This window comes from Phycodurus eques, chromosome 4, assembly GCF_024500275.1.
Source record: "Phycodurus eques isolate BA_2022a chromosome 4, UOR_Pequ_1.1, whole genome shotgun sequence".
NCBI lineage: Eukaryota > Metazoa > Chordata > Actinopteri > Syngnathiformes > Syngnathidae > Phycodurus > Phycodurus eques.
In genome coordinates this window covers 20,683,151-20,709,444 of record NC_084528.1, presented here as the reverse complement: position 1 = coordinate 20,709,444, position 26,294 = coordinate 20,683,151, and the positions used below count along the sequence as shown (strand labels likewise).

At 39.4% G+C, this 26,294-nt stretch overlaps 1 protein-coding gene across 6 annotated transcripts; it reads left to right on the top strand.

Moving 5' to 3' along the window:
• The first annotated feature begins 8,697 nt into the window (after nt 1-8,697).
• On the top strand, nt 8,698-26,294 carry kcnj14 (potassium inwardly rectifying channel subfamily J member 14). Of its 6 annotated transcripts, XM_061674572.1 has the most exons (7): nt 8,698-8,805; nt 14,280-14,364; nt 14,834-15,548; nt 15,664-15,705; nt 16,035-17,673; nt 24,242-24,559; nt 24,673-26,294. In XM_061674572.1, the coding sequence occupies exons 5-7, from the start codon at nt 16,660-16,662 to the stop codon at nt 24,895-24,897; spliced, it is 1,557 nt and encodes a 518-aa protein (XP_061530556.1). In that variant the 5' UTR covers nt 8,698-8,805; nt 14,280-14,364; nt 14,834-15,548; nt 15,664-15,705; nt 16,035-16,659; the 3' UTR covers nt 24,898-26,294. The 6 variants fall into 6 exon arrangements, with proteins under 6 accessions (XP_061530556.1, XP_061530554.1, XP_061530555.1 ...); XM_061674570.1 differs by having other exon boundaries at nt 14,834-15,254; nt 15,382-17,673; XM_061674571.1 differs by having other exon boundaries at nt 15,664-17,673.

Sequence of the window (26,294 nt, the reverse complement as noted above, 5' to 3'; positions counted from 1 at the left end):
GTGCTGTGTCATCTTGAGTGCAACACATATTATAAGAAGCAAGAAGTATTCTTATGCTGATTTTATGCTTGTCGTGTTGGGTCGCTCACATTTTAAAAATCGGTGTGTGTGTACCCTGTTCAACAGACAGGAGAAACAACATAGAGTGCAAAGAAAAAACTCAGCATTAATTGTTTTGTAAAAGGTGATGTTAGATAAAGTGATACAGGTATTTGTATAGTAAATTTTTTCAAAATGTTATGAAGAAATTCAAAAAATATCATTAAAGTATACAGAAATAGGGAGTAAGCCCCTGAAGATTCGAGAGCAATTGACGCCTAAACATGCCAAAAGATGCCACTTGGCAAAGCGCTACATGAAGCTCCAGAGCTTCAACATAATTCCTTGGCTCCATGATGCCACAAGATGGCACCAAAGCATTACTTTAAAATGTTTTTCAGCGAGTAATGGAGAAAAGGTTTCCCCCGAAAATACGCAAATTTGCAAATCTGTGAGAATCGTATTGCAAATGTGTGGGGCAATGCAAAAACAATCTCAGAATAACAAAAACTCAAAGGTTTATATAACATGAATAGTTCCATAATAGTATGTTCCATAATAGTATGGAACATCGTCTTTTAGTAATTTTTGTAAATTAGTAATTTTTTTTTTTTTGTAAATTTGGATTTCTGGTTTAAGAGACGAAGCACCACAATCTTGATGCCATCCATCCATCCAGTTTTTGAGCCGCTTATCCTCACTAGGATTACGGGCGTGCTGGAGCCTATCCCAGCTATCATCGGGTAGGAGGCGGGGTACACCCTGAACTGGTTGCCACCCAATCGCAGGGCACATACAAACAAACAACCAGTCGCACTCACATTCACACCTACGGGCAATTTAGAGTTGTGAATTAACCTACCATGCATGTTTTTGGGATGTGGGAGGAAACCGGAGCGCTCGGAGAAAACCCACGCAGGCATGGGGAGAACATGCAAGCTCCAAACAGGCGGGGCCGGGGATTGAACCCTGCTCCTCAGAACTGTGAGACAGACGCTCTAACCAGTCGTCCACTGTGCCGCAATCTTGATACCTTCAACAGAAAAAGGTCCATCAACAGTTATGGCAAATTGGTTCGGACAGGCCACTCTTTGTGGGTAGTTCTGTGTTTTCTTTTCATGTATGTATCAGCGCTGTCATTTTACAACTAATGCACTTCAACGCGGATCCTAGTTCAAGTTCAAACACACCCGTATGAAGGATTATGAGATATGGTGTTTAATTTATGGAAGAAATTATCTTATTAAGTCCTGTGTCAACATACTCTATTTACATGTCAGTGAAGGGTTTGAAACCATGGGTAAAACATGTGAGCCAGCCCAAAAACACAAATGCTTATATGATGTTTTTTTTTTTCATACATTATGGCCCTCTGAGGACTGCATTAAAACTGAAATGGACCCAGATAGGAAAAAGGTTTAAAAGTTAGCTCAAATAAGAGGCTTGACTTGTCACCGGATAAACGGGCCTTTCTGGAGTTCTCAAGCGTAGCTCACAGTTGCATGTTATCCGCCCAGTTGTTTTTGGCCCAGCACAGACAGAGCCCACCGCCGTGCTTTGCCAACTTCAAGAGGCCGGATGATTTAGTTGTGACTAGCCAGTAAAATGTGCGTGCGAAGTGAGCTCCTTGTCGGTTGGCTACTTCGTACATGTGCTGGCATGAGCAAGATGGACAGAGACAGGCAGTAAAGCGTAGTGGGGATGGGTGGAAGGTGGGGGGGTGGACATACCTATCCCCACAGGGTGTGAGGAATTTGAAAAAATACCTGGCACTAGCATGCCAAAACTGGGGGGGCATTGAGATATGAGACGCCCGGGATGCCATCATGCAAGCAGACGCAGATGGATATGGTTGATTGAAGTGAACTATAGAGAATAAAGTAATAAAGGCGCTCCACTTGGCCTCATACTGACTAAAATGTGAGAAATTAATATTGTTTAAATCTGCACGGTTTTCCGTTACAGTACTTAAAAAAATCCATAAAGCAATGTAAAGATACTGCAAACATTCATAAAACCTTTGCTCAAACTCCAATATATATATTATAAAGCTTTATGCATAATACCAGTACAAGACATGAGGCGGAGGTATTGTTTTTGTCCACTTGGGATCATCATCCTTGCATTCTGTCGTATCTGTGACTTTGAATGTGTGTGTCATTAAAAGTTGAGAGATGTGGGAGTCAGCAGCTTGTGAATGAATGTGAAAGGAAGTATTGTTGAAGTGATTGATCTCAACTGAGAGACTTTTTTTTTTTTCGAAGTCAAATGATCTGTAAGCCATTTAATTTCATGGATAACGTTGTAAGATGAGTTTGAAAGGATATTAGTGTTTTGTGATCATAGTGTCTTGTAAATTTACTGTTTAAACTATTAACATTGACAATTATTAACATTTTAAGGGGGTGCCAATTATTAATACTACTAATTGTTTTTTTTTGCTATTCACAGCTGGGTCCCTATCCCCTACGAATAGCGGGGGTTTAATAGATACTAATATTAAGGATGCGGTGTCCATCTCAGCTCAAGTTTGAGTCCCCAAATATAGTTATGTGCCCTATAAAGGGCTGCTTTGAGAACCACTGGTTTATACCAGGGCTTGGCAACCGATATCCCACAAGCCACATATAGCCCATGAGGGCATTCAAGGGTTACGTATAACACAATAACCCACGAATGCTCATAATATATAATAATACTCATTTGTTGCATCTTATTTAGGAGTACTTTATGTAGGACTACTTTAGAAAAACTCAAATGCCCCGTGATAAGAAATAGGAACTCCACCTCTGCTGTACTGTGTTACGTAAACGTAGTACAGAAACATAAAGAAGCCCAAAATGAAAATGCTTGACTGCCGCACTATTTATTTGTCACAGCACATTCATCTCGGCCCGCTTCGACACATTATATAATTACATTTACCTGAGCTATGGGTTTGTTCTAGTGCTTTGACCCACTCTTCATGCATTTCCACGTGTTAATTATTATGCATCAATCTTAAATATGCAAATGGTGTGTGGTTATGAGTTCAGTTCACACTTGCTACTGCAGACACTGAAGCACAATTCTAAAGCCCACGAGTGTACCTCAGTATGAATCAAATGCAGGAATTATTTATTCCATTTACTGTAAGTCTAAATTTCTTTACATAGTAGGTTCAAAAAAAGGCAGTGCAGTTTCTGATTAGGTCATGGTAATCAGCAAAGATTGAATTTGTTGTGCTTTTTCTTGCTTTCCGAACACAAAAAAAACTTTTTAAGAATTATGCTATTAGACTAACAAAATGCCTCTCCAAATAGACGCCTTTTTTTTTTTCATCAGGTGGAAAATAAGACCAACGGGGTTAAATACAATTTTAATTCTGTTGCTAAACTTCAGTTTTGTAGCATTTCTAAAAATTTGTTTGTACAGATAAAGGTCTCCTTCTAATAGACGCCTCTCCCATTATGTAGTTGGGTAAATAAACACTGTATAAAGTTTCACTCTGACCAACCAATCAGTGGATGAAAAAATGGTGACATTGTCAAAAGCCAGCATTCTGGCCCTGTGAGGACTAATTTGAAATCTGATTGGTTAAAGAAACAGTCCCATTGTTAGTAGTTAAATTACAAGTTAAATTACATCGGACAGCACTACTGATTGTGAAGTTCCTGGGTAGATTAGATTGACATGGCAACACATACAGGCTCAAATCAGATTGGACGAAATTCTTACATTCACATGTACTGAAAGTAGTGCAGCCAAGAGAAAACAAACAAAAGAGAGTAGACTGTTGAGTCATGGAACAAATATTAGAATATTGGTTGTAAATGTAGGTCAGTGCTTCTGATAGTGTTTAGGCCTTTTTGCACATAATTCTAAAATATAGCGCATATACAGACATATTGTTCCATATTATTTCCAAGACAATCTTGAGAAATCGTGAGAGCAATTGTTCCCTCAGATTTACTAGTGCCTCCAGGAGTCCACAAAATATCCAGCGTATAAAAACAGAGCAGAGCACCAACGCTCCCTTAAAAAAACTCCCTTTATTTTTTAGTGTATCTTAGTGTATTTATGCAGCCCACCCAAATGAACGGGCAGTAATGTGTCCAATCAGCGGGACGAACGCCCCCCACCCCCCGCCAACCCGCCCCACGCTTAAACATTAACGGCTCCCTAACCTCTTCCTTGCTGTCCTTGCCTTGCCTTGTGCGTTCATTTAATTAATTTGCTTAGGCACTTCTCTGCAAACACACTGACAAATGACCGTCCTCAGTATCATAGCCTTGATTAAATGGGCGGACATTTTCTCATGTGACAAATGTTTTTTGGATCAGACTGATTCACAACTCGTGATGAATTATTGATCCCCCCGGGCTGTCTCTTTATGGTTGACCATCAAATTTTCCCAATCCTTTTCCGCTACTAAGTAAGCGGTGCATTGCTTCTGTCTTTCCTGTGACACAATTTCATCAGTATTCACAATGTGATGGTCTGTATTTGCCTGAATTTTTTGTTCATAGCTACTGTAACTTTTAGGAAGGATTTGTAATTTATGTCAAGTACCTATATCCAATTTAATTGTATTTTCTTATACAGTAGTGCCTCGACTTATTAGTTTAATTTTTTCTGTGACCACGTTCGAAATTCAAAACACTTGTATCTCGTTTGCTATTGCAATGAATGGATATGTCATTAATCAGTTCTAGCGTGACTTAAAACAATAAAATAATTGTGGTTGTTTTTTTAAGAAAAATAGCACTTCATAGTATTGTACTTTATAAAAACATATAGTACAACTTAATTGAATACAATATAAATAATGAAACAGTTTGTCCATCATGATAATTCAATGGGCATTGTGCTGTTCCTTATGGTGTGCACACCTTGACCACCAGGAGGCAGTATAATTCATAAAGACATACAGTACTTCACGTTGATTTGATAAAGAAACAGAAGAAGACTTTTGCAAAAATGCTGCAATAATATAAGTCCTGTGAGTTAGGGCTGGGGGAATTGACCGATTTAATCGATTTTGTAATAGTTTTTTCATCAGTCACAGCAATTAAAAAAAGAAAATGTTCCCATTAGCAGCTTCCATAGCCTGATGACATGCACATACTGAAGACTTGGTTGCGAACAGAGAGGAGCTATAGTTTACTTAAGAGCCACTGTTTTGTCAGTCATTTGGAATTGGTTTGGGTTTGCCACGGACAATGAGCAACAAACCTACCTAGCGTGTACCTGGAATGCTATATTATATGCCTGATTTTTTTTCAGGGACACTGGTTAATTTTTGTTGGAAGCAGCACCTTTTATCCATGTTATGGTCAGAGTAGAGCTGCAACAATTAATCAATGTATCGACAACTAATCTATTATCAAATTAATTAATCATAGATTAATTGTTTAGAGCCATTATTTAACTTAAATTTGTCCAAATCCTCTAATTTCAGCCTCTCAACAGTAAATATTGTCTTATTTTTATAGTATCCCCTCAAAACAGACTGATTATCTGTGAACTATTATTTGCGAACATCTGCAAAACACAGATGAATCATTTTCCCTATTTTCTGACATTTTACGGAACCAAACTGAATCATAATCAATTTATGGGAAAAAAATAGTCAGTTGAATCTATTAAGAAGATAATCATTATTTGCAGCCGTAGTATGAAAAACCTGTGATCAGTGTTGGGATGATTATTTTGGAGATGCAGTTGGTTCCAATTACAAGTTACCCTGTTGAAAATAATAATAATAATCATGTAATATTCCTTTAGTATAATACTTTCTCAATGTAATAAAACTAATTACATTTGATTAAATTTGTATTACTTTTCTTAATATTGCATGACTGTATCAACCCTTGGACGTTTCCTCTAAAAAAAAAAGTGGATTAAAACCATAAATCATTATTTTAGAATTAACCACATATTTGTTCTTTACACAAATAATAAACTGATAACAAAACATGATGAGAGATAAATGCATACTAAAAATCTGTTTGTTGCATTATATGTGTACAGCATGTGGGAAACATGATAGCATAGAATTTAGACAATATCATTAGTGGAGTCACTTGTAAGTCAAGGTACCATTATATATTTTTTAAGTGACCCCATATGCTTTATCACTTTGTTTATTTCTCGTGAACACCTGGAAAAAAAACAGAACAAAATGCACAAAAACTCGACAAGTGCCAACAACAGGAATTGTGGAATGTAAGACAATCATCTGGGAATGAATACCCGTTCACTGATGCCAGAGGTTGTCGACTCTTTACAACACAAGAGCAATGGTTATGCAAGTAATTATCAGTAGAGTCAATTCTGACCCTGCTGTTTTCTGAACAGGCTAATCTTCTATTATTTACAGAGGGATTTTTTTGGACCACTGGAACAGATTACATTTCAATGGGAGAAATGGTTTGAGATACCGTACGAGTAAATTGATTTCCAAGCTTGGTGATGGAACAAATTAAACAAGTCAAGATACCACTGAAGAGCAGCAACTGGTTGTGTTGAGTGTGTGGACCCCGCTTTAGAAAAGGTATAATAAGAGCCTAATTAAGAAGGTTGTAAAGTGACTAATAGTTGGTATTCATGTTCACAAATCCACATGTTGCAAGCTACTTTCCCCCCTAGGTGATTGCAATAAAAAGTTTCCATCAAGTCAACCTTGGATTGTTTCAGGTCCGTGGAGTTGTAAAACACCCCGAGGTGTGAAGTTGTATGCCTAGGGTGTCGACACAAATGTTGATTTTAAATGGGGCTTGTAATCAGGTGCAAGAACCAGGTGTATAGCCTCTAGCCAATCAGCTAATTGTCTGCTTAGAATCAAAACTTGGTCTTCCACTGACATGAGGCTTCTCGCGCTCTGGGACAAAAATTGTTTGAATCTGCCCACTGGTGGCTTGTCTAGGTTATTGCAGCCCAAAATAATAATGGCGTCATCATGCAGTGAATCACTGATTAAGTCTGCCAACACAAAGGGGTGATCTTGGTCTCTTCCAGGGGTCTCTTTTGTCAAAAAGTTAAGTTTACGTCAGCTTTCCCACTGACTGCTGTGCATCAAATGAATCATTTTATAGCCACAGTATGGTAGTAACCCGTGTATGACTTAAACAGTGGAAATGTTGGCTCAGTGGCGAGCGCTTGAGCTTTGAGAACTGCTGGTGGTTTCGTGCCTCATTACCAGTCGTACAATACAAATGGAAAGTTCTTTCCTCGATGAACAAATTTCTCATTGTTTGAGGTCACAGCGTTTTACACACCCAAATGAGGCTCATTAAACCAGAAAGTAGACTTATTACGGAGCAACCTCTAAAGTCTAACGTCCATAGTCACACAAAACTGAACAGAATGCATGATGTCATTCTGTACATATAGATAGATACTATCCATCCATCCATCCATCCATTTTCTGTACCGCTTATCCTCACTAGGGTCGCTGGCATTCTGGAGCCTATCCCAGCTATCTTCGGGCGAGAGGCGGGGTACACCCTGAACTGGTCGCCGGCCATTTGCAAGGCACATAGAAACAGCCATTCGCTCTCATTACTGTTCAAAAATGTAAGGTCACTTAGAAATTTATTTTTTATTTTTGTATTTTTTTTTAAAGAAGTTAGTGCAGTGGTTCTCAAGAAATTTCACACCAAGTACCACCATAATGATCAACATTAAAATACAGTAGCGTACTAAGATCAAGTGTTCATAAATAAACACTGCACTTAAATATAGGGAGTTACAAACACATCATGCCTTCACTTATTCAGTTATTATGCACAGTTTGAACACTTAATTTAGTTTTTTCACCACTCTTGGGAGTTTGTATAGAACACTGGGAATCGCTGCTCTAAATGCTACCAAGCATGGATGCATGCAGTCAGGATGGACTCAGCCATATCCTTCTGGTAAATTTGACATCATCATCATCGCCACCATCATGCTCTCTTACATACTCCTCCCTCTGTGGCTCACAACCTCTAAACCACACCCCCACTGTTTTCCACAGCTCAATCACAAACACGCACATTTACGTAATATAAAATGATAGTCTGCCTTGTGGCATATAATCTGCATTGATTGACATCCGCCGTAATGAGTTGCGTAAAACGCTTTACATTTTTCAAACGTTGTGTGAGTGACATACAAAGGTATGTGCTTGTTGCAGCAGCTGTTTCGCTCCTTGAGCCATCTGATGCTTATTTCCACATAGGACACATGTTGGCACCACCGCGACGTCTTGACTGAGATTAAATCAGATTAAGAGCAAAGTGCAAACACAAAATCAGTTTCTCTCTGTCTCCCTCACTTTGGCTCTCCCACACAAAGAGTACATGTGCAGTTAAAATTGGCAATTAAAATTGTCTTTACTGGTATTAACATACTGAGGAAACATGGAAGAAGTTAAATCTACTCCTGTCACCAAATGCAACAAAAAAGCAAACAAAAATGTTGTGGTATAAAAATGTCTTAGAGTGTTAAAATATGCATTTAACATGTTGTAATTGTTTTAATATTCTTATTTCTGACTTCCTCTCCACATGCAATCATTTACTATTTGAATGAATCAGGATTGTGTGACAAGGTCAGTGGCAGCGGCACGTGCACTCGCCAGGGGCCAGAGCGCCTGGGGAGCACGCACGCACACACGTGAGTGCACGACGACAGTTGACGCGAGTACGCAGCTCGAGCGAGCTCCTGCAAATCATCACCTTTCTCCAAACTCTTTCAAATTGGGCAAAAGATATCATGTGAGGTCGCCAAAGGAGACATTTGGTGAGTGAAAGTTCTTCATGGCTTAAAACGTTGTCATAATGTACATGTAACTTTTGTAAAGTGTTAAAATTGCACTATTGAGCCGTTAGTGATGCTTATTGATACATTTAGATTGTTCATTGGTTAGTTAGCATGCTATGACAAGAAAATATCATTTAAAATATAAGAAGTAGCTTTATGTACCGCTGAAAACAGTACCAGAATGTTCACTTTGACCGACAAGGGTGGTTTCTTTTCATACTGGAGTTGCTTTTAACATTAAGAAAAATTAATTCAAGTCTCGTCACCATTTGAACAGCCCATTTGTCATTTAGCAGGTAGCGTACTACCGTTGTATGAGTCATTATCAGCACAAGGTGTCTTTGAGACGTCTCCATTCTTCCATTAAACTTCATATTCTTTGTAATCAGTAGATATTAATGCTGTTAGAAATGCATATTGGTCAAGCTTCCTAAACTGCAAGCAGACAATGTACATGCAAACAGCAAAATATGTCATGTTGTTGACAAGCTGGACAATGACAAAGTAGACATTTTTAGGTAAAGTAAGCATTTTATGAGCACATGGTGGACCTTTACTTAGCAACGTAATTCCGTTACAGAGATGTCTGTGTACCGTAACAAATATATTTTGAATTTCTGAAAGGTTTTTATAGCAATCGATATTTGACTATGACGGAGTGGACATGTTGACAACATTCAACTACACAAATATGATGAAAATTACGATTTAGGAAACATAAGTGTGAGCATTTATTCTACAAATAGCAAGTTTCAGCCTTCAGTGAAGAAAGACAAAACACTGGTAGTAACGTCATTGAAAGCATAATTTTTGTTTTTATTTAAAAACATTTTTTTTTAAGGGGCAGTTAATCCATAATGACATATATACATTGAAGGAAACACAATTTAAGAGACTCATCTTTGCACTGGTATGTGGGCAAATGTTTGGCCACTTATAATAAGACCTCAGAGTTTCATTATTCTGACACATATTCATGACAACTGAGTGATTCTGCTGAGAAAACCAAAGGTACCGTATGTTCTTGCTAAGGTAGGGGTGTCAAACCCTCATAGGGCCATTATGATGAAGAGAACCATATTAATGTATAGTCACCTCATTATATTATTACTTATACACAATTGCCCTTCAATTGATTGTTGCTAACAATACATTTTATTTAAAATCAGAAGTCATGTAAAACTGTGGCATGCAAATATTTAAGTACACAACTTTTATACTATTATTTATTATACTATATTATGAGATTTTGGTGAGAAACATGCTTGACATTGACAGATTTTCTGCGAAGATGAAGAGAACAACCTAATTTATGCAAGAAACATGAAATAAACACACTAAATTCACTATACTGGGGCCTGGCAGAAAGTATAGTCTCCTATCTGCAAAACGTCAAGTAACCAAACCCAGAAAATAGCTTAGCGGACCTCTTTATGCTACGATAACAAGCATAACTACGGGTTTATGACATGATGGTTTGAAGCCGAACTTGCTAAAATTTTATTTTCTTTATGGCTGGTGTCTTCAGACAAAAGTTAAATACATGTATGTAATTGATTTATACAAATATAATATGGTATATGTAAACAGAAACAAAGCCTAAATATGGGATGTTGTCATTTTGGTAGCTCTTGAAGACATCTTGTGTAAAACAAAAGACATTGCAGAGGTTTAAAGTTCCTACGGGTGCTTTGTACCGTCTCCTACCTATAGGGTTCCACCATTTACCTGTGCTGGAAGGAAGTGCTTTGACCTGTTTTGCTGAACGTGGAAGTTGGTCGCGCATGTACCCTAGTATTGTTCATATATGTAGTATTTGTGTGTTGGATGTGTGACTTTAAGGGGCGTGGCCTAGTGAGGGTTGTCAGGAGCTGGAGTGGAGTTAGCCTGTTAGTCTGCGGGTGAAGCTTTCCTGTAACATAAATAAAGAATTTTTAAAAAGGCTCGTAAATTGAAAAACTTGCAAGTTGGGAGACTTGTAAATCAAGGTACCACTGATTGTACACAGATTGTAGGACTGGGCAAAATCTCGATTGTAATCGATTTTTTCCCCTTTGCATTTACAAAAAAAAACTTTTTTGAAAAATAATTGTGAGAGGGGTCGGAAAAGTCACTAACTCTGCAACACTGACTTTTCTTTTTTTTTAAAGTAGCTCCTCTCTGTTTACAGCCATGTTTTCAGTGCAAGCAGTAGCCTACACATCTGCAAAGACGGGCATGCAATGACTGACACAGTGAAAATATGTTTTTTCATCAGAAAAATTAGGCAATAAACAGTTGGGAAAAATATAAATAAATACAAATTGTCCAGCCCTAGTGTAAGATTGTATTCCGCCTGTGTGGGTTTTGCATGTTCTCCCCATACCTGCGTGGGTTTTCTCCGGGCACTCCGGTTTCCTACCACATCCCAAAAACATGCGTGGTAGGTTGATTGAAGACTCTAAATTGCCCGTAGGTGTGCATGTGTGCGCGAATGGTTGTTTGTTATATGTGCCCTGCGATTGGCTGGCGACCAGTTCAGGGTGTACGCTGCCTCTCGCCCGAAGATAGCTGGGATAGGCTCCAGCACGCCCCTGACCCTTGTGTGGATTAAGCGGTACGGGCAGTGCTGATTGTTTATTGTTGCGTTCCAAGTATTTTTCTTAATTGGTAGCCTGCAGCATTCTTAGCTCTCACCCAGATTAACATTTGGTCGTCATCACACGATGACCTCCAGCTTTGCACGCGCCCGACGGAAGAAAGAAGCGGAGGAGTTTCAATTAGACAGAATGAGACTGGCTGCCAAGATAAGCACACGCATCTGCTTATTGTCGGCCATGAAATTAGGGTGTGTGTGCGTGCAGGGTTCAGAGCTCACATTGTTTTACCTAATACAACATACCCTCTCCTCTATCACAAAAAGCTGCTGGGGAATGGAACTGCACTAGCAGTTATTGATCAAACTGCCTTAAAACAAAGGGACACTAAGTGGTTGGCATGTCATGTATTTGTTTTAAAAGGCAATTATGTCTTGCATGTGTTATATCTTTATGTATATTAGGTATTACCCAAATGTCCTTTGTAAAGCTATTTCAAATTCTATGCAAGAGCTACAAAGCAAGCAGGCCCGAGTAAAGAGAGTTATGTGACAGAGTGTTCTAATCTGTGTCCTGGTTTCTAACTACCACCGATCAATAGCAAAGTATCGATGTGCACATATTTTTATCGTCGTGGGTCGGTTTGGTTTGACGTTGTAACATTGGGAGAACATTATTGATGAGTCTACACCTACTAAAAGCATGAAACTTAATATGATGTGAAAATTATAGTGCCAGAAACAGAAAAAACATTGTACACATAACCACTGAGAGTAAGTGTAGCATATTCAGTAACTCACACTACAATTTGATCAGTCCCCTGCAACTGTAATCCATCCACATAACACCCAAATAATGACAGCTAATCAGAGGGATTTGAAGGCACAAGAGGCGGTCAAGGAGAGCGTTTATAGTAGGAGAGGGGGCTCATTGGCACAAAAAAAATAGTACTCTGATACGGCATAAAACTACACAAACGACTATAATTGCTGTGGGGCACAAATGCCGGCGTGTCCTGATTTCCGTGCAAGCGCAAGGTTCACTGCAAGTTTTTGCCAATTTGGCAGCCCAGTCTGCGCCAAGCTGGGTGTGTCCAAGTGGAGTGACAATTTGGTGGCATCAAGTCAATCTAAATTTACACCTGCTCAGACCACGTCTAAATAGTGGCGCGAGGTCGACCTCTGGTCTAACGCGATTTTGGTGAAGTTGATCAAGGCACAGGCAGAGATGATCTCTGCAGAGATATTTAAGTCACCAGCAGTTATCACCAGGTCATTCTGCATTTAAAAGGCCCATATTTTGGCTATTTAGACCTGCATAGATTGACTCTCTAACATGGTATAAAAGTGTCAATTGCATTTCAAAAAACACCTTGGTTTTGTCATACGAGTGTCCCAAAAAGGCCCCTCTAACAGTTACTTCTGTTTGACCCAGTTTTGTATCCGCTTTGTCTATATATTAAGACCGCCGACTTTCCTCTGATTGGTTGTCTTCGTGTTGAAGATGCACACAGAGCATATGTGTTTCTTATGTTGACAGCGCTGGCTCGGGAGCAGCGAGGTAGGCGGAGATCTTCGCTAGTGACATAGATAAGCTCGAAAAATTCAAACGACCTGATTTCAGGCCTGTCGGCAGAAAAACGTCCGGAACTCAGGAATGCGTGGACGATTTTAATTCATATTTCACATGTTTACTGAGGCACCATACAGCCAATATTACATCCCAAATACTAGAAAAAGTTGGTTTGGTGAAATATGGCACCTTTATTAAGGGTACCCTTTCACATTGTCTGTTGCCACACTGGCCAAGAGCAGTGATAATACTCCACTCACGAAATGATGGCTGCAATTACACATCGTCCTCTTCCCACTAAAACAACATACATTAACAAACAGCAATGAATTGTATTATAAAGTATGACACCTTAACTGTTGAATTTCCCTTGTGGGATCTGTCAGTCTCTCTCACACTAGAAAGAGATGTTTGCGCTATACTGTTGTCACATCTGTCAGCCTTCATCAGTTACTTTTAGGAGTGTGAATTGATATTCGTTCAGTGGCGGACGTCACAAGTGACCCCAGCACATTCCTTCACGAGCCACTTTACCTTGTTAAGATAAGGCAACACATGGGCGATTACAACACACACTCTTGCATTTCCATAATCACATCCTCCAGCTAACTGTCATCGGTCGTCCAGCGACACTCTTGAGACCCAGTAATGGAAATAGCAGACCAGTGTTGGGCTCAAGTGCAGTGCAGCCATCAAGGTCAGAACTCTCTGCTTTGAGCCTTTGTCAGAGAAAGGAAATACACACTTAGTTATATGTAAGCCTCATTAATTTAGGGCTGTGCTACCCTTAAAAAAAGTATCTAAATAATTATTAAATTAAAATGTATTGCACATAAAAGCTAAACAATAATTGAACAAAAACAAATGCTTGAAAACAGACAATTCTTGAAGATTAAATGTAATTGTATTGTAATTAAAAGTTAAATACAACTGAACTTAACAAATATATTGGGATTTTAAAAAAACGGGGGAAAAAAACGAAGAAAAGTTTAACCCATTGTAACATTATGTACAGTTTGAACATTCAATTTAGTGACTCTTTCACAAACTACTAGAGGTAGCCCGGCTACTACACTTTGAGAATCACTGGTTTCAATCTGCGGCTTTCTTTTCATAGACCTCTAAAGAAAGCCCATGTGTTTTAAATACTCATAAGAGTAGTTATTTTTTTAATATACTGGACCCTTATGATATGCATGATTGTACTGTACATGTTCAGATATACATCTTGTGCTGAGTCGTGTAAATGTAGTGTATAATGAATGATGAAAACTACATTGTTTTGTTATTTGATTCTCCTCCCAGGCTCACAGACAATAACTGACATCTGTATGATGTTGTTGAGATAAGACTGACTGTAAAAAAACAACAACAGAAGACTGCATTCACGGTAGGAGTCTGATCATCTGTTTTTGCAATGACCATTGACTATAAAACGTTGTGGAGTTGTTCAAGGAAAATGTATGTTGTGGTTGCCCATACCGGTAGTCTGCAATTTACAACCATATTCTATCCAACCAGTGAGTCACATGCCCATTTGGATGTAGGTTTTACTGCAGCTAGTTTGTTTTATGGGCCTAGAGAAGGTATAACGATTAACTGAAGTGCTCATCCAATGTTATCAACAGTTCTGCTAGCTGCATAGAGCCCGATTATGGCAAAAGCCAAGCTTCTTTTTGCAATTTTCTTTAGATTTATATACTGTACTGCAGCGTAGTTACTCTTGAAATACTGCACACAAGAGCAGTTTTACAAGTATTCAACTGACACCTACCTTCAGATTGCTTTCTCTTCAGTAGGATAATGCACCATGGGTTACTGTCATTAATCATCATTCTATGTTTCTCATGTTTTTTAAGGTCTGGCATTGTGTTAGACACGTGCATCCTTGTGTAAAGCGAGAGAAAAGAGACAACCTTCAACAACCCAGAAAAGGAAAAATAATGCATATTCGGCATTGTTTTCTCTTCTGATTTTTTTCTCCGGAGCAACCGAGCACTCAGTCTTTTTACTGAACATGTATCAGAAGGGAAAGTCAACACACCGACGAAGATGAACCCATATGTCACTTCCCATTTCAGGAGGGATCTTTTTCCTCATTTTCATTTGTTGTAGTACGATGCAGGAATCACACGGATACACCTGCGTATATACAAATATATCAGTAGCTTCTATTAAGGTGTTGAATTTAAGTGTTTGTTTTTGTCCAAAGGATTTCATGTTGCAAAGTCTTTAAACTTATCAGGACTCTGTAAAGTGATCAGGAAATTACTATACAAGGTAAATGGTAATTCTAAAAGGTAAAAGGTAATTCTACATGTTTTGATTGTTAGATATGCTTGCATAATCCCATGTTATTGATGCTTGTTTATTTTGAAATCTTTCCTTATTTACTTCACTTTGCCAGAAATTCTGATGTTCAGGTGGCCTTCCGAGAGCTTGTTGAAAACAGGAATCTGATTTAAGACTGAATTTCTCAAAGCCACTGACACTTACCCTCTTAGCCACTCAAGACTCAAAACTTTAAAACCATCTTCTTGACTTGACCCGCAGAAAACTAAAAGACATCTTCAGGTGACCTGTGTACTTACCTTTTTCCTTTGCATAAATCGTCCAACTAACATGATTAATGCCGAATTCAAGTACAAAGTAATCGCTCTGTTATTTTTTTTCTTTTGTATCTGATCAGGCTTAGGCGATATCTCGGCATTGACGCTGAGCTTTAAATGAGGTATGTCTGGTTGGGTTTAGACAACTGTTCCATTTGATTTCTTGTATAATGTAATAACCTTCAGTGAATTCACAATGGCAGTCAGGCAGCTATGGAGACTGTTGAAGACAAAATGTGAAGTTGTTAAAGCTGTAACGTGATGGCTCAAGAAGAGATGGCTATCAAACTTCTTTTACTTGGGCCCTCTATGTGACATTGTTCTTGACTTCTAAATGTAGCTGTCAGTTTTAACAGAACTTAAATGAGCTGAAACGGATTTGTTAGTTGATTTAGTAACATGAGTTGAGTATTTAATGTCTTCAATGTGCTGTTTTTTTTCTTTTGGCAAGCCACTACCAAGGGGTTATGAAACTGAAGAACTTTATCGTAAGAAACGGCATGTTTTTTTTTTCTTTTCATCTGCATGTTAAGATATTATTTTATCATATCTCCCCCAGTATTTGTCTGTTTCCAGTATATGCACCGATGCCCAATATGTTTGCCGGATATATGCATAGCCTTTGTCAAATTGTGCCTAAGATTGTCTTCCATTTTATTTCTTTAAACTGAGCAAATCCTGCATGCTTTTTCATGCCTGTTGAGGTCAATCCAGCCCTTCCATTCCTCGCACATCAATTCTTACCTCTAGATATATGCCGAGTTACCACTACCGTCATTGTTTTTGATTTTGCTTCAATTTCTGGCCACTGTTCTTCCATGAACACACCTGAGGATGTACTTCATGAAACCAGTTTTCCTGTGTGATCTACCAATGAAAGGATTGTTCTTGCAAACGACATAAGAAGGACACCTGCAACATGTAACTGACCAATGAGTTTGAAGGGAGTTCTCCTATTGCAATGGGACACTATGGATTCTGATTATTTTTTATTTTAGGACGACTGACACCATTGTTACTATATCGCACAACTTGATTGTGTCACATTGAACAAAAGTGACACTTGAGAGAGCCTGATGGGCGCAGCACGTGTGAAACGGCGATTTAGTGCTGTGGTGGATGGGCCAGTAGAGGAGGAGGAGGTCATGAGGCTGGCACAGAGTGCAGCAGACACTGCTCAGGCAGGAGGTAGCCCAACTGGTTCTGGAACCCCAAGCAGCCCCTCCCTGACCCATGCCATCAATGGCATGTCCCTACCTCTTCACAGCGATGCACGGAGGCAGAGTAGCACAGGAGAGTCAGCGGGAGGAGAAGGCGGGGAGAGAATGGGGGCAATGTGCTCAGACCTGATGAGGGGAAGAGGAAGTAGTGAAGGAGGAAGAGGGGAAGGCCAGTCAACCTCAGACCGGAATTCCCTTTCTTCCCCCTCCACTACGCAACGCTGGCGCACCAAGCGTGCAGGCCGCCGGCCCCGGAAGCGCTTTGTGGGCAAGGACGGACGCTGCAACGTTACCTTTGTCAACATGAGCGAGAGGGGCCAGCGGTACCTCAGTGACCTCTTCACCACCTGCGTGGACATCCGCTGGCGCTGGATGCTGGTCATCTTCACTCTCTCCTTTCTTCTCTCTTGGCTGCTCTTTGGATTTGCCTTCTGGCTCATTGCTTCTGCGCATGGGGACCTTTCCGTTCGCCTCATCCCCATCACCGGCCCCTCGAGTGACAGAGAGGGGGCGGCGGCGGCGGTGGAGGAGCCGTGCTTCTTCCAAGTGAACAGCTTCATGGCGGCCTTTCTCTTCTCCTTGGAGACGCAGACATCCATCGGTTACGGATTCCGAAGCGTGACCGAACAATGTCCCCTGGCGGTGGTGGCGGTCGTTTTGCAGTGCATTGTGGGCTGCATTATTGACGCCTTCATCATCGGGGCAGTCATGGCAAAGATCGCCAAGCCCAAGAAGCGCAACGAAACTCTGGTCTTCTCAGAAACAGCCGTGGTGGCTCTCAGGGATGGAAAACTGTGCATGATGTGGAGAGTTGGAAACCTGCGCAAGAGTCACCTGGTAGAGGCGCATGTCCGAGCACAACTGTTAAAGGTAAGTGACAGGAGATCAATAATGACTGAACAGTGAAACCCTGCTGTTCACGGGGGAGAGGGACAGAGCCCTGCTCCGAAAACAATGACAAATAATGCCCCCCCACCGCACTTCAAACTTGTTGAGTTGTTGTGAAAAATAATGCCCCCCGACCCACCTGCATTTCAAACTTGTTGAGTTGTTGTTGAGTTAAAAACGAGAAAGGGCCATAAAACACTAACAGCATGCATCTTGCATGTACGCAAACATAAACCCATGTTACATAACTAAAAAGTTCAAATGCAAAAACAGACAGCTAAAGTTTTGGGTGAATTTATTTATTTCTGGTTCCAGGTTGAAGCAAATCATTTTTATTTCAGTGATACTAAATTCATATGTATTAATCAATTAAGAGACTTATTTGGATAAAGATCTTTCAAATAGGTATTTGATGTCATTTAAATGCATAACCAGGTAACAGTAAGAACATAATTTTGTTCACAAAACAGATAAGTCCAAGATTTTGACATAACTATAGAATTTGACTGAATTAAAAATTTTAAAAAAATTATTGCAGGTGAGTGTACTAGAACTACAGCCTCTTGAGCTAACTAACCCCTTACCTTTAAATGGTAAATGGACTACACTTACTGTATATAGTGCTTTATCTACACTATCACAGTGCCCAAAGCCCTTTAAAAAGCCTCATATTCACCCATTCACACACAGATTCATACACCAGTGGGCGACTGCTGCCATGCAAGGCTCTGCCAGGCCCACTGGGAGCGAATTAGGGTTCAGTGTCTTGCCCAAGGGCACTTCGACATGCGGACAGTCTGAGCCAGGATTTTAACCAGTCACTCTTGCACAGAGTCATTTATCTTCTTCAATGCTGCTATCCTCAAGATCATGTCGACCCGCTTGTTTGCGGACAACTTCAGCGAAGACTTCCTTGTACAATCTGCAGACCTCATCACCAACACTAATCTCACTGAATTAGTAATCTCTTTCGGTTCTCAAGTGGCCCTTCAATTTTTTTGTTGCTTCAAATAATTTATTACTAAATGGTGTCAAATTAATTACTAATTAAAAATACATTCTACTGAATATGCAGTATTGAAATGGATTTATCAATTCATATACTCAGAATGCTACAAAAAAATAAATTATGAAATACACAAACAAACGCAAACCTCGCTGTTTGAAGTGACAGCATTCATGGATGAGATTTTCAGCGAATAACAGAGGATAGGTTTTACGACACAAAAAAAATGTGAATTACATTATTCGTTATTTTTTTTTTTTCATTGGGGTAACCTATCCATTATTTTCTGAAAAACTTAGCTATTCCCCTTTTTTTTTTTTTTGCCCAGGCCATATCAATAAAAGTATTGCTTTCTGCCATCTTGTGGCATCTTGAGGACAAGGAACTACAGTATGTTGAAGTGAGTTGAAGAGCTTCATGTAGTGCTTTGCCACAATTTTGTGGGATCTTTAGGCAATTATAAACCATTCCGGGGGCGTCTCACTCGTGGATTTTCGCTATTGACTGCAGGGGTCGGTCCCTATCCACCGTGAACAGCAGGGTGCACAGTAATGTAAAATGGAAGCAAAATGAAGAGAAAATGCCCTATTTATGACCTCAAAGGTACCATGCTGGTATAGTGGTTAGTACATCGGCCTTATCGTCGCTAGTTCCTAATTTTGTCCTGTGGGTAGTTGGAAGGTTCTGGATGTGAATGGTCATGTCAGCTGGGAGAAGCCCCAGTTCACCCATGACTCCAATGAGGACAAACAATATAGAAAATGGATACATGGATGGATATTTGATATCAGACTCAACTCTGATGGGAAGGCCTCTATTTGTACAAACAATGTTACTGGTGCATTAGAAAAAAATAGGAAGACTGTAGAAGAGAAACAAGATAGACTGGTCAGACCAAATGAGATAGTAGAAATTCCCTGAAACACAAACACATTGTGGACCCATCACATCGTCTACTGGAATGTTAATCGTTGTTAGCTGCCCTCTACGCATAGATGATAGATCATGTTTAATAGTGCTCAGGGAACTCATTTACAACACGTAGCAGGACTCTACACTTGTCCAATTCATCTGAGAGACTTGCTGCTGTTTTGGTTAGCAACTGTGTTAAACTGGGCATTGCAGTTAACGCTTAATCTCTGTGTGGGAACAACAGTGTATATTAGGTGAGATAATTACAGTTGCAATCCCTTTTTATGATGGGAAATGGAATGTGTCAGTATGCACAGAGCCAATTACGGGGATGGTCACTATTTGAGGATATATGGAATTAGTATTTTCTCTATTTGTCTTAATTAAAATGACAAATATGTCTTGAGGGGGAAAAAAGAACCTTGGGTAGTTCAACAGCCAACAGAAAAGTTCAACACGGTATGAATACATTAGATGCTGCTGTGGATGTTTGCAGTAGAGATAAATGCGAGTGACAAACAGAGTGCTGAGACCATCTGGCCTGTGGTCTGAAGTTAATGAGAGCTTGTTTTATTCTCCCTTTGGGGGTCAGGAAGATTTACCATGGATTAATTTGCCCACTATTACTTCACAATTGTCCCTTGTCAACTCATTTTTCTCTGTGTTCTTATATTTAAACTAACCCCCTGATTCCTTGTACCACATTTAAACCTAACTCTAACTCACTGTGAGAAGTGTTACATGCGAGTGGGATGCCTCCACATTTATCTGTGAAGGTAGTAAATGTGATCTCTCTTAATATCATAGCAAAGAGAAAAGGGCAGATGGGATTAGGTTTTTGAGGATCAAACAAATACAATTGTAAATACTGTGAGTGGATATGATTCGGTAGCGAGAGTTCAGTGATGAGACTTCACGGTATTTGATTATTGCAAATAAATGTGATATGATTGCAAATGTTGTTGGCACGGTGTACGAGAGCTTAGCACATCCGCCTCGAAGTTGTTTGAATCCGGGCTCCGGTCTTCCGGTGTGGAGTTTGCATGTTCTACCTCTGCTTGTGTGGATTTCTCCAGGTACTCTGGCTATTTCCCATATTCCAAAAACATGCATATTAGGTTCATTGAAGAGTCAAAATTGTCCAAAGATGTGTGAATGTAGTGTGAATGATTCTTTGTCTGTATTTGCCCCGTGACTGGCTGGCAACCGGTCAACCCTAATAAAGATGCAGTGGATATTAAAGTCGACACACCCGTGTTCAAATGCTTGGTTTATGTGATATGAAAAGTTAACCTTGGTTTTTATGGACCATAACATATTTTCCCACATGCATTTGGAGGATTTCAAATGATTTTTTTCCACAATTCTAAAACTAAGGTTAGCCCTTTTAGCCATCATTTCAAAAGGTACACAAACACAAAATTGCTCATCACTAATAGAACACCATACCTTGAGTGACGCGCGGTGGTGGCAACAGCATGCTTTGGGGCTATTGATGGAGGCCTGGAGGGAATTATGAACCATTCCAAATAGCATACAGTTTCAGCACAAGACCTTCAGGCTTCCGCTAGAAATGAAAAAATGTCAGGAAAAGACTAGTAAGGCATATGGGGTGCCATTTGTAAACTGGCTCGCTCTGAAAATAACAATAATATAATAATAATAATTTTGTCACATTTAGTCTCAAACAGTGTTTAAAAACTGGTGTGAATTTTCAAGAGTCAGTTTTCTGCACATTTAGAACTATATTTGTCAAATATGTTAATATATGTGGTTAGAGCGTCTGCCTCACAGTTCTGAGGACCGGGGTTCAAATCCCCGGCCCCGCCTGTGTGGAGTTTGCATGTTCTCCCTGTGCTTGCGTGGGTTTTCTCCGGGCACTCCAGTTTCCTCCCACATCCCAAAAACATGCATGGTAGGTTAATTGACGACTCTAAATTGCCCATAGTTGTGAATGTGAATGCGAATGGTTGTTTGTTTGTATGTGCCCTGCGATTGGCTGGCAACCAGTTCAGAGTGTACCCCGCCTCCTGCCCGATGATAGCTGGGATAGGCTCCAGCACGCCCGCGACCCTAGTGAGGAGAAGCGGCTCAGAAAATGGATGGATGGATATATGTAAATGATAAATGCTAAATCTAAATGTTAAATCTAAATGTGAAATATATATCTAAATGTTAAAACTGTATCTAACTGTGAAGACCAATTCTAAATGTTAAATACATATCTAAATATAAATGTTAAAGCTAAATGTTTCTGGTGGAACTAAATATTTAGCAAAAATACAAATCTAAACTGCCGACAGGCGGAAGTACCAAAAAAAAAGCTCAACGTCAGAGTGTGTCTATAGTCCCAAAGAAAATAACATAAAAAGCATCCTTTCTGGGGAAATGGACTCTTGGACACAGATCAACGTTATAATAACTACATGAAATAACAAACACGTTTGGGGAAACTTTATTTGACGTGTACTTTTAGTGCCTTGGCTGTCCACCTGCCACCCGGTGCCTGCCACCCGGTGGAGGTGGACGGCCAAGGCACTAAGGTGGACGTGGAGGTGGACGGCCAAGGCTCCCACAGGTCCTAAATCCTCCAGCCGTTCTTAAAAGTGACGGCTAAACACTAAAAGTACATGTCAAATAAAGTTTCTCCAAACGTGTTTGTTATTTCATGTAGTTATTATAACTATGATCTGTGTCGAAGAGTCCATTTCCCCAGGTAAGATGCTTTTTATGTTATTTTTTGGCTGGACTATAGACACACTCCGACGTCGAGCTTTTATATTGGTACTTCCGCCTGTCGGCAGTTTAGATTTGCATTTTAGCTAAATATTTAGTTACACCAGAAACATTTAGCTTTAACATTTACATTTAGATATATATTTCACCTTTGGATTTAACATTTCACATTTAGATTTAACATTTAGATATATATTAAACATTTTTATTTATAACATTTAGCTATATAGTAAACATTTACATTCAACATTTAGATATAGATTTAACATTTAGATTTAGATTTAACATTTATTAAATGTACTTCACATTCAGATATAGTTTTAACATTTAGATTTAGCATTTATTATTTACATATATATTTAAAATTTAGAATTAACATTAAGATTTAGATATTCCCTCGTGTTCCCTCGTTTTTCGCGGTTAATGGGGACCAGAACCCCCCGCGAAAGGTGAAAAATTTTCGTGGATGTGTATGTGGGTACCAGAATGTTTAAAATATGTGAACAGTATTTATACTTTACATATTTGAGACAAAGATTACAACAGTACACATATTTACTTAAATCTTTAATTCTAAAATCTATTATACAGTAACTAACATTCATCAACATTGATTTCTGAGAGACGCGAAGAGGCTTGTGTTGGTGTTTCACTTTTTCGCTTTTTCATCATCTTCTACTTCCTCTTGGGCGCCCCCGGAGGAAGCTTTCGCAGGGGCACAGCGTTTCGGCAGTAAGGGCTTGCTTAACTAATCAAAAAAATATCGCTTAAACAAAAAAAGTTATTGCGAACACAACAGCGTGGACGAAACTGGTGAGACACAGCAATGGAAGATGCTGGGTGAGGCTGCGATGATGCGCAGCCAATCAGCTCATGGGATAAATCCGCTCGTGCTCTCATTGGTCGATGTCGCGCCGGGAACCAATTACGCACCTTATAGTGGCGCGTGAGTGCCCGTACAGTGCAGACATGTACAGGCATGCAGGGAAACCTTCTCTTGCGCACATCAACATGAAACAATGCGTCTTTCCGCAAGGTGACTGCCGATATGGGTGTATTTTTTATTTTTTTTTATTAAAAAAAACATTTTTTAAATTTGTTTATGAATATTTTGGAAAAACCCCCAAAGCACTGAAGCCGCAAAATGTGAAGCGCGAAGTCGCGAGGGAACACTGTATATTTAACATTTAGATTTAAGATTTATATTTAGATATATATTTAACATTTAGAATTATTATTTATTTTTAAATGCACATTTAACATTTAAATTCATGATTTAGGTGCAACATTTAATATTTGGATTTAACACTAGAGTTGACAAATATAGTTCTAAATGTGCAGAAAAGTGACTTAAAAATTCACACAAGTTTTCTTTAACCCAGTTTTCAGACTAAATGTGACAAAATGTTGCTGTTATTTTCAGAGCGAGCCGCTTTACAAACGGCACCCCATAAGGGCAGCTGAAATTTAGTTGGAGTTTATCAGAAGGAACTTTAAATGTTAAATTAAGTGGCAGGTGTGTGTCTACTGTCATTAAACATCTCATTTAATGAGTTTGAATGTGGTTGGTTAATTCTGATTACAGCCCATCCCAGTTGTGAGAGGGTCCTCACACTTCTGCAACCACATTATCTCAGTTGTTTATTTTCATTTTCTTTAAAAATATTTTTAAAGTTTTGAAATGATTTATCTTGGTCTCGTTTTTTTTAAATCACAAACACCTGGTGTTAGAGCAGGGGTGTGTATACTTTTTATATCCAATGTTGGTGATATAGAAAATGGATGTTCAAATGTTTAACTTAAACCTCACCTGCATCCCGTAATGGTTCTATCTACTATTTTCATCACCCCCCCCCCCCCCCCACCCCCCCCTCTCGATTCCCACCTTCGCAACAGTCCAGGGTGACACCAGAAGGAGAGTTCCTTCCGCTGGACAACTTGGACATCAATGTTGGTTTTGACACTGGCACCGACCGGATATTCTTGGTCTCGCCCGTCACAATCGTCCACGAGATCAACGACGAGTCGCCTTTCTTCGAGATGGACCGCAAGACCCTGAAAAGTGACACGGAACTGGAGGTGGTGGTGATACTGGAGGGTATGGTGGAGGCCACAGCAATGACCACGCAATGCCGCAGTTCCTATCTGGCTTCGGAAATCCAGTGGGGATATCGTTTTGAACCTGTCCTCTTTGAGAAGAACGACTGCTACGAGGTAAGGACCATAGTGCCCCAATACCCAGCCACTGCCTGTCCCAGGCCCAGATAAAAAAAGCAAAAAATGGGCCACATCTCTAAGCTACATGTTCTTTTTATCCATTTTTCCAGGTGGACTACTCATTCTTCCATCGGACATACGAAATCCCAAACACGCCTTTGTGTAGCGCTAAAGAGCTTGCGGAACTGAAATACTTAAAGAGCTCACCCTCATCATTCTGCTATGAGAACGAAGTGGCTCTGCAGCCCATTTCTTCTGGGGAAGAGCCTGACCCAGAGCCCAAGTGCCCTGTTGCATCAAACAGGAGACTGTCAGACCACCTCCACTTCAATTGAGAAAATGACAGGAAGACAAAGCTACAAAACAGCTTTGGAATGATTCTAGACTGACCTTGTTGTCTGATTGGGCCTGGCAATCTTTCAAAATCATTGAAAACTTTAGTCTGCTAAGTCCCAAACTGGCCCATCACTACCACAGCAGAACAACAGCATCCCATGGTGGCTGTGACTTGCAACTGCATTTCCAGTCGACCACCTCGTTGGAGGTGTTTCAGATGAATTTGTATGCAACGAATGGTAGTGTATCCTCCTAGGTAAACTCCAGGAATGTATCTCAGTATTATGTTGATTTCTCATCATTATTTTATATGGTAAGTATGGACAGTATACTGTATATTTTGGGAAGGTTGCTTGTGTTTTTTAGACATCAATTACATGGAGAAACAGCGATGAACGAGCAGCCGTTTCAAGCTTTTCCATGTAATGACTGTCTGCTCTGTTTTTGTTTTGTACAGTATGCAGAAACATAGCATGATTGTGACATCTTCTTTCATTTTTTAATTCTTTCAGTATAATGAACAGTGAATCCCTGTTTATCGTGGGGGATACATTCCAGATACACCCGTGATAGGTGAAAATCTGAGATATAAAAAAAACTTACATTTTTAAAAATAGTTTTACCCCTCCCACATGCTGTAAACATATTTAAATATATTAAAATACACATAAACGTATCAAAACACACAGACAAGTATTCCTTACCTCCTTCTCTTGCTGCCAAGAAATGAGATTATCGTATAACATCACTATGAGGAAATGAAGGTAAGCCAAAGCGCGCTTACTTCAAGTTGTTTATTTGTCACTTTTAGTTAATTAACTGTAAAACTGATTTATAAAAGAGAATTAGAATGTTCAACCAAACCCTATAATTTTGTGTAAGAAAACCCTGCTATCTTATTGCTATCATATAATGTGTATTGCCATAGATGGGTTAATGGAAATTGCCATAGATGTTCTGGTAATTATAAATCTTTAAATAAATGTGACTGACTGAATGACTGACTGACTTTAACATACATGGAGCAGCAACACACACAAAAAGAGAATACAACATTGTAATACATATACAACCCCAATTCCAATGAAGTTGGGACGTTGTGTTAAACATAAATAAAAACAGAATACAATGATTTGCAAATCATGTACAACCTATATTTAATTGAATACACTACAAAGACAAGATATTTAATGTTCAAACTGATAAACTTTATCATTTTTAGCAAATAATCATTAACTTAGAATTTTATGGCTGTTCAAGTTCATGTTTACCACTGTGTTACATCACCTTTTCTTTTAAAAACATTCAATAAACGTTTGGGAACTGATGACACGAATTGTTGAAGCTTTCCCATTCTTGCTTGATGTATAACTTCAGCTGTTCAACCGTCCAGGGT

Bases quoted from the DNA above. Each gene is read 5' to 3' on its own strand.
- kcnj14 (XM_061674570.1), top strand. From the start codon at position 16,660: ATGGGCGCAGCACGTGTGAAACGGCGATTTAGTGCTGTGGTGGATGGG. The intron at 17,674-24,241 runs GTAAGTGACAGG...CCTTCGCAACAG, and splicing joins TCCGAGCACAACTGTTAAAG to TCCAGGGTGACACCAGAAGG. The intron at 24,560-24,672 runs GTAAGGACCATA...CCATTTTTCCAG, and splicing joins AGAAGAACGACTGCTACGAG to GTGGACTACTCATTCTTCCA.